The 13466-nt window shown below is 37.4% G+C and overlaps 2 protein-coding genes across 3 annotated transcripts in view; one reads left to right on the plus strand and one right to left on the minus strand.

The window, feature by feature from the left end:
* Ctnna1 (catenin alpha 1) overlaps window positions 1-13466 on the plus strand; it is a 144264-nt gene that overhangs the window by 83989 nt on the left and 46809 nt on the right. The gene's annotated exons all lie outside the window — the stretch shown is intronic.
* Window positions 4365-12591, minus strand: Lrrtm2 (leucine rich repeat transmembrane neuronal 2). Of its 2 annotated transcripts, XR_006149291.1 has the most exons (3): window positions 12158-12518; window positions 8954-11813; window positions 4365-4619 (listed from the first exon to the last, which is right to left on the minus strand). XR_006149291.1 is itself a non-coding variant. In XM_042692036.1 (2 exons), the coding sequence occupies exons 1-2, from the start codon at window positions 12159-12161 to the stop codon at window positions 10267-10269; spliced, it is 1551 nt and encodes a 516-aa protein (XP_042547970.1). In that variant the 5' UTR covers window positions 12162-12591; the 3' UTR covers window positions 8532-10266. The 2 variants fall into 2 exon arrangements, 1 of the variants encoding a protein (XP_042547970.1); XM_042692036.1 differs by lacking the exon at window positions 4365-4619 and having other exon boundaries at window positions 8532-11813; window positions 12158-12591.

Below are 13466 nucleotides of genomic sequence, written 5' to 3' on the forward strand. Positions count from 1 at the left end.
ATAGCCACATTGACTCAATGCAAAATAACAGTTCATATCAAAGTTGTGTTGGGGATTTTATTTGATCAGAGAGCTGCCGAGTAAATGCTGAATATTAACAGCAAGCTATACATATTAAATGGCCAGTATGCCTAGGCTTTGAAAGTGAAAGTAAATGAATAAACATTTTATATTTAGATCTGTGTGAAGAGATGATAACGCAGTGTATTTATGATTCACCAAACTGTGTGGATTGGTTTGCACCTGACTCATAACTTTGTTTTGTAGAGTGAGAGGGTGCTATGTTAATTTAGATATATTCTTGAAGGTAAGGTGGGTGCTTAGCAGCTGACATACTATAACTTGCTGACATTTTAGAGATTCCGTCAGGTAAAGCAGGTAGGAAGTTGAGAGTAAAAAGATGTAGGTAAAGTGGACAGAAGGTGTGAATGACAGATAAGCTAGTCTTGTTGAATTTCATGATTATGGAAATACAATGTGGAGAAAGAAGTTCTTGGAAAATCTTGGCTGTAAGAGCTACAGGATCTGATTTTAAAAAATAAAGTGTGTATGCCATTCTAATAGACTAATTCTGAGCAAGCCTTATATTGAGTAGAGATTTTGGTAATAAGAAAGATCATAGCCCAGCCATCGCAAAACATACCCTGACAAGTACACTGGACTAATTAACCACGCCCCCCCCCCTTTTTTTTTTGTGGTATCGGATGCTTTCGCCCATTGGCTGATGCTCTACCACTTGAGCAACACCTCTAAACCCAGATTAATCCTTTTGGTTTTAACTTCTTATCGCGCACCCCCTTCCTCCCCTCCCCCCCCCCCCCCCATTTCCTCAATAATTCTGGCAAATTTTCCTTGGCACCAGAATCTCCATAATGGAAAGGACTGCTTCTTGTTTGTTTGTTTCTGGTACTGGGATTTGAACTAAGGGCCTCGTACCTACTAGGTTCTGAGCCATACCTCCAGTCCGGAAAGGGCTACTTCTTAAATTAGCTATGTTAGACTTAATGTATATGCAAAAATATACACAGTATTGATCCTTATTTCAAAGTATATTTATTCTAAGTAGGATTGTCAGAGACTTGAAAACATCAATGAAATTATTTATTGCATTTGAAAAACATACCCATTTATGATCATGGACAATGTTATTCTATGTAATTTAAGTGGCATCAATTGATTTTATATAACTACCTTACCCAGAAGGAAATTGGAAGGATTCTAAATTTTTAGGAATGTAGCTTTAATTCAAGAAACCAAACCAGTGTAATGTCATGTCTAAGGTTATAATACATTTTTGCAAAGCAGATTGTTTTGACTGTAAGATAATGTGGTCAGTTTTATGTCAATATTAGATGTGAAAAGTATAACCAGACAGTGGAAGCTTACTGAGAGCTCTGGTTAATTACCAACCTTCATTTTGGATACTTCATATTAACATAACGAGAGAAGAAATTCTAGATAAAAGTAGAAAATTTTAGAAGTATTACATGTGTCTAACATGATTTTAATGTGATTACATTTTCTACTGGAGGAGCTGTAGCATTTAGTATTCTGCATGGTGCTTATGAAAAGCAGCAAATATTTTTTAGCATTTACTACATGCAAGCCTTAGGACTTAGTACGTGAGTAAATCGGGTTGCTACAGGGGCTTGTTTTAGGGATGAAAGACCCAAGGCATACTGAGGTTGAAGGAATTATCAAATCATAGGTTTAAATGTAGACCAGACCTCTTAGGTGTGTTTATTTGTAGTTTCTTGGGTGGTAGTGCTATGGTTTGGAAATGAGCCCCTTCCCCCCAAGTCTCAGAATATTTGGTTCCTAACTGATTGGGAGATGATTGTATTATGAGGACTGTAACTCATGAATTCATAATTTGATGGTATTATTGGGAAATGGTAGAAACAAAGATATGAGGGCTAGTTAAAGGTCACTGAGGAGGGATATACTCTTCATATCCTGCCCGTAATGCTTGGCTATGAGTCCAGCAGCCTCCTCTGACATATACTGCCTTCACCATGATGTTCTGTTTCACCACAGGCCTATAGCAGTGGAGCTAGCCAAAACCAAGGAGCAAAGCTTCTGAAACCATAAACCAAAATAAATCCTCTTACTTTAAATTGTTTTCTCAACTACTGTGTTATGGCAATGACATGATTAACACACACACACACACATCTATGTTTTTATATATACATATGTGTGTGTGTGTGTATGTATGTATATATATATATATATATATATATATAAAATTTAAGTCTTGCTTCCCCCATCTTCTGAGTTGTGGGGCTTGAACTTGGGGCCTTGGCAGTGCTCTACCACTTTTTTTTTTTGTGCCAGTCATGGGGCCTGAACTCTGGTCCTGGGCTCTGTCCCTTAGGTCTTCAGCTCAAGGCTAGCACTCTACCACTTGAGCCACAGCGCCACATCCAGCCTTTTCTGCTTATGTGGTGCTGAGGAATCTAACCCAGGGCCTCATGCAAGCAAGGCAAGCACTCTATCAGTGAGCCACCTTCCCAGCCCCCTGCTTTACTATTTTGGATTTCTTGGTGATTAATGGAAGATAAGAGTCTCATGGACTTTCTTTCCCTGGCTGACTTGTAACCCCCAGGATGATCCTTTGATCTCAGCCTCCTCAGTAGCTAGAATTACAGGCATGAGCCAGGCTTATGTTTTAAGAGACCTAAATTTCTCATAACTAGTCATAACTAGTCATAACTAGTTTTCTTTATCTCTTTTTTCTTGGGAAATTAGTAGTCTTATACAGCTTCTTTCCTTTTTTTTTAAAAAACAAATCTTGGGAGCTTGAGGCTTGACTAAGGTAGTAGAGCACCAGCCAATCAATGGAAGGAAGTGTCAGATACTGAGTTCAAGTACAGGTCTTGGAAGGAAAAAAAAAGTGTGGCCCCATGTTAGAATCTTACGTGTTCTTATCCAAAGGAGAACATTTATGATTATCAGCATAAGTAAAGATACGGCATGAAATATAATTTCCTTTGTTCCCAGTGTAGTGCATTACTGAGGGGTTGAACCCCAAGGCTTTGTACATTCTTTGACCTTCTTCCTCATTCTACCACTAATCTATATCACCAGTCTGTGGGAGATGTTATTAATTTTAAATTATACTCCTAGTCTAGAAGATGAATAATGTAATATAGTATGTATTTACTGGAATTATGCTATATGTGTGGGAACAGTGTAGTGATGAGGAAATAGCTACTCTTCAAGATTGTACTTATTCAACCTTACAGACTTTCTAAGCTTCACCCTTGGATAATCACAAAAGTAGATCACACAGAGCATGCAGCATGGACACATGGGCATCTTACAAAGTGTTGACATGAAGAGTAAGTGTATGTTCTCCAGAAATTCCTTAGAAATATATCCGACTTTTAAAAATGTCTATAATGGGCTCCATTTTGTAAGTAATTCACAGACTTTTATACTTACATATCTTCCCCATGAGATAAACCAGTGTTTATCAATGAAAGCAGTTGGTTATATTCTTTGCCTTGGCCACCAGGAATCCTGATTAGGAACAAATTGTTTTATATTACAGATAACTATTGCTCTACCAGGGCTTCATTACCTTTTTTTAGTAGATTATCAAAAACCCTTTAGGATTTCACTAAAATCTGGAATTCACATATGACATTGTACTAATTTCTAGATGTTATTGCTTTCTCTGAGACATAGCCTGAACACTTGGGGTTAAGAACCCTGCTTTGGTAAATGTAGCCTAAAGCAGTCTTTCTGCCTAACAGGCCAGGCAGGCAGGGACTTGTAAAATATGAGCTCTGATTTTTGCTTAATCCATGGACCTCTTGATGATGGTATCTCATAAGCCAGAGAGTGAGAGCACCAAGGTATGCTGTTTATAAAGGTCAGCCTCCCTAGGAACAAAGCTAGAAAGATTGAGAATAGATGCAGCAGTGTGAGGTACAAACAAAAAGAACCCTTGCTTTTGAACTTTTTGTGTTCCATTTTCTGTTTCTATATATATGAATGTTATTCTGTTTCCTTGAATATAGAATTAGTTACTATGTAAATGATAAATATGTTATTTCCAGACATTTTGGGAACTGAATAATGGTCCGTGATGTATTTGACAACATTAGTTTCATATTTTATCCTATTTTGGACATAAGCCAGGTTGTGTTCTACCATTCAACAACATTTATATGACAAGTTTTTGTTTATCATTAACTTTTTTTGTGGTTCTCGTGATGAAACACGAGCTAATACAAATGTCTTTTTTTTTTTTTTTTTTTAAGAAAAATCATTTTGGAGAAAAAGCAGCCTGGAGCTTTGTTAACTTTTATTACAAATATGAGTTTCAAAAGATGAAATTATTATGCTAAACACAATCGTGTCTGTGCCGTGAAGCTCTTGTGAAGAGCTGTGACTCTTTGCATCTCTTTTCTGGCTTTTTGGTGGTGAAGTCCTTGAAAGTTGTAAAAGGCTTTGGGGATTGCCTCTGAGGCTGCAGTTTTAAATCTCATTCCTGAATAAAGGATGAGTTATGGCCTCAGTGGGTCAGAGTTGTTCACAGATGGCTCTTTCATTTTGGATTTCTAGCTGGGGCTCCTTAGGAAGCCTTGGGCTGGATTTTGTTGTTAGGCCTGTATTGGGAGGAGAGAAAATATTTAGTTTTTGTGCTTTGCAGGTTAGAATACCTCATTGTACTTGTCTTGAAGATTTCTTGCTTTTTAATGACCCTTAAAAAAAAAAAAATTGAAAGGGAAGGTTCCAGATCCATTCCTTAAAAGCGTTTACAAAACTTTCAGTGGGTGAGGAATAGGTCAAACTCATGCTAAGGAGAGATGATTTGGAATAGGTTCGACTTTCATCTCTTTTTCTCTTGTATCTTTGTAAAGAAATTTTGTAGTGCATTTTGTCTAAGGGAGATTTGTACCCAGATGGTTAGATATATTTAAAGAAAAGGGAAAACAAATCTTTAACAGACCTTGAATAAATCTATTATATATCTGAGAGGAACCTGAAAATGTTGGGAGCATACAAGTAAAATTAATGCAAATACCTGATTTTTTAAAAAACGAGGTGAGGGCTGGGAAGGTGGCTCAGTGGTAGAGTGCTTGCCTTGCTTGCATGAGGCCCTGTGTTAGATCCCTCAGCACCACATAAACAGAAAAAGCTGGAAGGGTGCTATGGCTCAAGTAGTAGAGTGCTGGCCTTGAGCTGAAGAGCTCAGGGACAGCGCCCAGGCCCAGAGTTCAGGCCCCACAACTGGCAATCAATCAATCAATCAATAAGTGAGGTGTGAAGCTTTATGTAAGATTTTCAAGACTAAATTGAACAAAAGTTATGTTAATAAGCTTGGTCTCTAACTACATAAAACATGGGATTTGGTCCTTTTGTGTGATTTAAAACCCTATCACTTATATGTCTGCTACTACATTGATTTTAGCTGTAAAATTGTGTGCTGTGCTTCCTGACTCTACACTGGTTTTGTGGAGGATCCTGATGTGAGAGCTCTCTTAGACTCACTGATCCTAGCACCTCTGGGTTTAGGAAAAGGTTGGCTTTCTTTATTCCTTTGTTTGATATTTCTGTGCTTTGATGGGGCTGGAGAAGAAGGAATTAAATCCTGGCAAGTGTGGCTGTTTATTGGCAGTCAGTTCCTGGTCATTAGGACAGTTGCTGCCCAGGCATAGCATCCGGTTTGAAGATATTGATGCCAACTGAAGAACACTAGTTAAGAATCTTTTACTATTCATACCCATGGAACTGTTATCTAGGTAGAATAAGTCATGTAGGGAGCCTAATTTTACCAGCATGGTCAGCACCTGTCAACTTACCAGGAGTGGTGCACTAGTGATGCTAGGATCTATCACAGCTTATTACTGAAATAGAGGCCAAGTTGCTGTTTACTTGGTGCAAGCACCTGGGACCTCCTTTAGAACCCTCTCAGGATGTGACTGTAGTCGATTGAATAGGCCTGGGAAAGTCTGAACCTCACCTTCTGTTCAGTTGTTTTTAGGTTTCAATAGAAAAAACAGTTTCTTATTCCACATATTTTGTGCCTCTTTTAATCTTTACTTTCCTAGCATAATTAACCTGTCCGTGAATAATAAAGACATGATGATTAGTTGTCCTTTTTACAGCTTACATATTTGGCATTGTAGAAGGGACATGGTACAAAATAACTTTTTATTTAAGATTTCTTATCTATCATAAATGGCTTTTCAAGTTTCACATGTTCACATTGACAAGTTATCAGGGAAGTTCTGAAAGAAGAGAGACATCCACTTTTTACAGTATACACAATTTTAATAACAAACTTTCTTGTACACTGTACTTTATTACCCTCCCCCCTCCCAAGACACCCTATATAGTAGTATTTCCTTCCCATCCCACCCCACCTCCCACCCCACAGAAAATGGCTCTTAAGGGTGACTGGATACAATATGTTTGGACTGTACTTTGAGTTTCCAGTCTCAGTGTTGATAGATTCACCAAACATTCAATATATCAGACTATTTTTTTTTTAATTCAAGAAAAGGTTAGTTGAAAGGCTGCAGAAGTTTCCAAATGTTTGCCATAGTAGAACAAAGGCTTAAACTGATTTTCTGTTTGTTTTTGGCCATATTCAAATAGCTATCATTTGCCCCTGGTTAGACAGAGAAATATTTAAATTTCTATAAATGACCTCATTGTCTTTTTTCTTTGTCTTCTTTTCTGTCTCACTTTAACCAATAAGATATGAGAAGTGTGTCCCCAAACACACTTTGGGGACTTTCTGTTGTATTAGGAAAACTGTCATGTAATTTAGCTGTTAAAAATTGATGTTGATACCAGAGAGGTAAGAAGATTTTATTTACTTCCCCTCCCTTCCCAGCTCTGTGTGGGAAGTATGAAAATTAGGACTCAGATCTAATGCTATTAACAGGGTTCATTTTTATTAGGAAGATGGAGTCTACTTTTTGGTAACTAGCAATTAGAATAAGCAGATGGATTTTAGTAGTTATTAAGTAGAGTTGGGAAGTCTATTCAGTTCCATTCATTCAGTTGGTACAGGAATTAACAGGTACATCAGAAATTACATTTGTTAGTATGTAGTTTTGGCTTAAAAATTAATGTACTTGCTTTTTGATGCTGGCACTGAACATTCTCAGTTGGGTGTGGATTTGCAAATTTACTAACTCCCACTGTCTTTTGTATTTCCTGGCAAGCTATAGATATGAGTAGAAACAATTGTAAAATAGTTCTTGCTTCGTACATAGATATGGTATCATAGTCATCTTTTGCTTTCCTTTTTCCAAGAGGGATTATTTTCCTGGTTCTTAATAGTTATTTTCTTCTAATCGTGAAAATGGGTGTGGGAGGTGAGGAGGAGAGTGACAAAGAGAATAACCCCACCAAAAAACTCAAAAGCCTGACATTGTGGCTAGAATCTGCAGTGTTGCTGTGGTGGGCTTCTACCCTGGCCAGTTGGTAAAGGCAGCACAGGTATTTAAGTCTCATTTTCAACCTTGTGTTGATACCTAGTCACAGATAGACAACTATGAAATATAACCTGCTTTCTGAAGGCAATTAAAAGGAAATTTGTGCGGAGGATGAAAGGAAAAATTACTAGTTCATATTGTCATTTTTCTCAGCAAACATTACCAAAAACATGGAATATATATGTATATACATATACACACATATACTCTATGTGAGAAAAGTATTCCTTGGTGGCCTTGGCAATGCTCTTCCTCTGAATTACTAAACACTATGCTTTCCACATACATAAGGAGTTTGCCAGTTTGTCTCCTTTAGGATTAATATAGAGATTCCCATCATAGAAGGAGGAGAATATTTCTTATCCTCATATTCACAGTTGAATTAATTTTGGGCAGAGTTATGCAGAGTACTCCTATCTTTCAGGTTGATGGAATCCTGTATCCTCAGAGCTGTATCCTCAGTGACAAGCTATCTGTCACCTGACAAATGGCAGTGGTCAACCTGAAAGATGGGTTGGTAAATTTCTGCTCACTGAGGGCCTCTCATTATGGGAGCTTCCGATTTCTAGCCCCATTGTGAGAAAGTAGTGCACTATGCTTTATGCTTGAAAATTAGCATCTGTTTCTGTCTAGGCAAGCCCCAAATCTGTTTTAATAAGAGATGAAATGCTCACCACTCAAGATCAACTGAACTGAACAAGGCTGAGGATTTGCCAAACTAATTACTCTCCCTTAAACCTGTAGAGAGCATTTTTAACCATAATTTGTGATCTTGTCTTTATAAAGTGATATATATATATACACACACATTATATTTATATATATATATATATATATATACACATATATGTGTGTGTATATATATGATATATATATATATATATCATATATATATATATATATATTGAGAGGGAGGGAGGGAGAGAGGAGAGAGAGGTGTAGTTACCCTTTTTGGTATTAAAGGAGAAAAACTATAATTAAGTCTTACTGGTTAAACTAACTGGTTAAACTAACATGTTTTCATTTTTCTAGAAAGAAAATACACCCCAAATAAAGGGTATAATGTTAAGGGACATGTTAAGGAAAGATGTCTCTCTTTTTTATGGTAGTGATTTCCTCTAAGGATTTATGCCTTTTTTCACATACAGTAAGTGACAGTTGTAAAAACACCTAGTCTTCTAAAATCAAATAATGCTCTACCATCATAGTTTTACCACATATGTAGAATCTTCTTTTATGGGGGAAAATATGTAAGAATTGTGTGTCTAAATCCCAAATATGTCATAGTTTCTCGATGGAAATCATCATTGAAGAAATTGAACACTCATGGTTCTTTCTTGCATGAAAAATGTGGCATCATTGTATTATTATGCAATATTTATATCTATGTTGGAAAGGCTCTCTCTGGTTGGTTTCCAGTGCAGATCCCTGGACCTTGCTTGTTTGGTGTAGATTATATATAATTTAGTTGCCCAGAAAGTTCAGCTAACCTGAGAATCAGGTTTCCAAATCATTCTTTGCTTTTCATCTCTTCACCTCTGTGCTGCCTTCCAGTTACTGCTGTGTGGCAGTATAAGCACGTCAAGTGTTGCACCATAAGAGTCACCTCAGTGATATGTTGGTCCTGCCTCAAAAGGAATCACACAATCTGAATGCGTATTTTTATTGAAAGGGAAAAATCAGTTTTATAAAGTAATTTTTTATGGATCCTTTATAATAATCGGTGTCATGACTTTTGCTACCCAATTATTTTTAATTTGTCTCTTTGAGGTTTAAAGATTTAAAGAAGATAGAAGCTTAAAACTCCTTGTCAAGGCTTATTTAAACATGACAGGAGTGGGAGATGATAGATAACTTTTAGAGGGGTATTTCCTAAACTTGATTGAACATGTTAGGATTGTTTAATTGACTCAGTTTATCTTTTCTCAAATAATTTCTAACCCTTTACAAACGTAAATAAAGGACTTAGTAAGTTAATCAGTAAAATGGCAATTTAATACATTTAAAAATAGTCAAAATGCCACAAAAATCAACATGTCTATTACAAGTCAGACTAAAGATATATGATCAGTCTTTGTAATTATTCAGTATTGATTTCATTGTAATGAGGTCTTTTTACAATCATTTGGATTCACTTACTGTTTAAATATGTTAAAGAATTATTTCAGATTATTAGAGTTACATAAAGAATTTTGATTTTGTGATGTGGACCTTGATATCTTCTAGCCCAAGGTGTGTGTAGGGGGGTGGTGGTAAATCTCTGGAAGAAGAGAGTGTTTAATATTTATCAGCCTGTAGCATACATGTACATCTACTTCTCACGCTGGCAGATTATAGATATGTAATAGTAAATAACCAAATTATACAAGAGAACTTTGCTGACTCTTTTAAGCAGAAAGCCAGTTGGTATATTGGGTGTAGAGCAATGATCAAACAGGTATTGATCCATATCTGTTTTTGTTCAATAGCTTTTCCCCAAACTGTTTTCAGTAGAAAAACATAGCATATGGAGACCTTAGTATAAATGTTTGCACACAATAATATATAATTACATACATGAAATGTCTTATTTTGAAGCATTTTAGACTTTCCAACAAGAATGCAAATTAATGTGAGCATTGCTTCATTTAACACTTAAAATATGGTTTCATTAAAAAAATTAAAAATACTTTAACACTTGAAAAACTAAGTCTCCACTTGGTTTGGCTTAATGTCACCAATGGTAAAAATTAGATAATGTATTTATCCCCTACTATGTAAAATAGGTTACTTATCTGATGTGATTTTTGATGACAAGTAGATATTATACTTCACATTCTTTGTATGGCAGCTGCTGACACTTGCACTGTCCATAACCATTAATGATGATGAAGGGTCCTTCATGGGTGGGTTCATACTCATTATACGGTCCTTGGTCTGACATGTTTGACATATGGAGTCGTGTTTGGGATCGGAGCTGCCTGTGGTTCTGAATCATTGAGCACTGTCTAATTCTTCTTAAAGTGGGAGGGCAGCACTTCCTGGAGATAAACACTATAAAAATAATAAAAAAGAAAGAAAACAATAAAGCCATTGTTCCTGTAATTACTCTCTGAGTAAAGATGGCATTGTCTGGTTCAGGAAAGTGTTCCTCTGTAGTAACTGCTATGCCTGCAGTAGTTGGGATTTCTTTGTCTCCCACATGGTAACTTGATGAGCTTATTCTTTTTGTATATTCAGTGGTTGGATCTCTGTAAGTTGTAGCCATGGCAGTAACAGTGGTTGATAAATTCCAGCAGAGCTGAAATCCATGGACTGCATCTAGAATATCTTCTCCTTGGGTGTGGTCAGGGCTGTGGCATAGGATGGAATGCTCCCACCGACCTTGGAAACTGCCTAACCAGGAGGCCAGAGCACATATTCGGGGGCTGCATTCCCATAAGTTGCCTGAGAGGCCCACAGTTGTGAGGGATCTCAGGGAGCTTAAGATCTTGGAATCAAGACTGTTTAACTTGTTGTTATCCATGAGGAGTATTTTAAGATTAGGCATCGTTTCAAATACTGTCAAGTCGATGGCTTTGATTTCATTTCCAGACAGATCTAGCTTTTCTAAAGTGCTCCAGGTCCACTCCATCCCACATGTCAAGTTGCTAATTTTGTTCCATTGTAAGAAGAGCGTGTGCAGACTGCTTAGCCGGAGGAAATGAGCAAAATTAATCTTTGTCAGCTGGTTGTGCTCTAGGTGAAGCTCTTTCAGTTTGATTAATCCTGCAAATCCATTTCGAGCCAAACTTCGCAAACGATTTGTGCTCAAATCCAGAAACTCCAGACTACGACAGTCCCAGAACAGACGTACTGGGATAGTCCGCAGGGAGTTGGAACGTAAATGCAAGGTCTGCAGCTTCCGAAGGCCATAGAAGAGCTCTGGATGCAGAGATGACAGCTGATTAAAAGACAGGTCCAAATTTTGCAGGTTAATTAGTTGGGTAAAAGTTGTGTTTGGCAAGTAAAATATTTTGTTGGAACTTAAGATCAATTCCTTAAGTTTATATAGTCCTTGGAAAGCATCTTCTTTTACTGTTGAAATTTGATTGTGATCTAAGTGAAGCCAGGTAAGTTGACTGAAGCTGGCAAATTGATCTCTTTCAAGCTCTGTGATATGATTGTGCCTCAGGGACAGGCCCAGAGAGCCCTTGTCTGTGGCGTTTGGCACTGAGTGGAAGCCCTGAGAGTCGCAGTAGAATAGCAGCTTCTCACAGCGGCATTTGGGTGGACATGCCATACCCAGGGCAGGCAGCATTTTAAAAATCATACTCATTGCATATATTGCTGCCAGCATAGGGGCCCCTAATGGCCACTTGAAATGTAAGCCTGCAGAATATGATTTAAGGAAAACAAGAAGATAGGATATGTTTCAGCAGAACATATAGGCTGTTAAAAACAACAACAATAACAACAGAACATTATGATGAAAGATTTCACTGCATAAAACTTACTTTCATTTGCTGCAGAAAAATTAACCTTGTTAGTATGACAGGAGCACAACTTAAACCTTTTGAGAAGCTAAAACATTTCTATCATCAACGATATATGTATGCCTTTGCCTAACCCTCAAAATCCAGACTGACGATGATTTCTCATAAAATGTGATCAGTGGCTTATTTTAAAAGTATGAGTCCTTGTTGACTGTAAAAAACATAAATTAATCGACTTACCCATTCTTCTGTGCACATTGGAGGCTGCATTCAGTCGAGGTTATTAGACTCAACGCAGTGAGTCTGTAAAAGGCTCTAACATACAGGAGCCTTTGACCAGTTTCCTGTTTTCTGTGTTCCAGGCTTTCCTATTAAAATTGAATCCACCAGGGTGAGTTGTTTTTTTCCTTAGGATATTCCTCTAGCAAGCATTGGTTTCATTTTCCATGATGTTCAGATTCCCAAAAACAGTTATGAATGCAAGTTATTAATTTTTTTTCTCCTTGATTGCTGCTGGTCATCAAAGCGTCAGTCTTTCTGTTCCGTAGCCGTTAGTTCTTTTGGTCTTAACTTGTTGATGGCAGATGGGCTGCTTGTTGCAGAGAAGAGCTCCTGGAGCAGCATGAGTGCATTTACTGAAAAGCTTTTCCGAGAAACGGCACAAGAATGGATTTGCTTATGTGCTGCGACCACACAGAACTGTATATAGGCTGACGTCACTGGGTGACGTGTCTTTTGTTTGGGTTTTCCAGAAGCTTTACTGTTAAAAAGCACTGTGCTTTGTAACAGTATTGGGGTCTTGAAAGACCTCCCCCCCCCAATCCCCCCAGTTACAATAATGCAAGAAAGAAGAACTACTGACTTTAAAACGTTTTGTGTTCCTTCTGTGTAGAAGCAGCAGTGAGGTTGTAATAAAGGCTGCATTCAAGAAGAACCATCTGAACAGTGAGTTGGGCTAGCAGAGTGATGATTTTTAATGCGTGTGAGAGTCAGTGTTGTACTGCTGATTCTCAGAGTGATTATCTAAATGGGCAGAAGCAAGCATAATTGATTTATGAAGTACTGATTTAATGCCTATATAAGGTAGTGCCGTTGCTGGTAGTTTGGAAAGCTACTCAATTGCTTTGTTAAGATCAAAGTATGACTGTGATTTGCTTTTAGATGTGTTGTTAAACTAAGTGGGCTTAGCTTCTTTGTCATTAAGTGCTTAACATAAAGCAAGAATAAAAGGGTGGGGATTCCAAAAGAAAGCATTTTACCCTCTTATTTTCCTTTGAGAATTTCAGGGAAACTAAGATGTTTCCTTCTCTGTCCTATTTTATAGCAATGTTTTGTCATTATGTTGATTGAAAAAAATAATGCTGCATTGATCTTTGGATGGCCTATTAGAAGAAAAAGGCAAGTTGGTATTGTCATTTGATACACATGACCCAAGTGCTAAGAGTGGAACAGAGGTGATTTCAGATAAATAATGGAATGTGAGTGGGTTCTAACATGGTTCCTGGTTTTACCTCAGCATTTCAACCTACTTAACTAAAAGTAACAGCTA

Source organism: Dipodomys spectabilis, unplaced genomic scaffold, assembly GCF_019054845.1.
Source record: "Dipodomys spectabilis isolate Male_0828 unplaced genomic scaffold, ASM1905484v1 ptg000147l, whole genome shotgun sequence".
In the NCBI taxonomy this organism is placed as follows: domain Eukaryota; kingdom Metazoa; phylum Chordata; class Mammalia; order Rodentia; family Heteromyidae; genus Dipodomys; species Dipodomys spectabilis.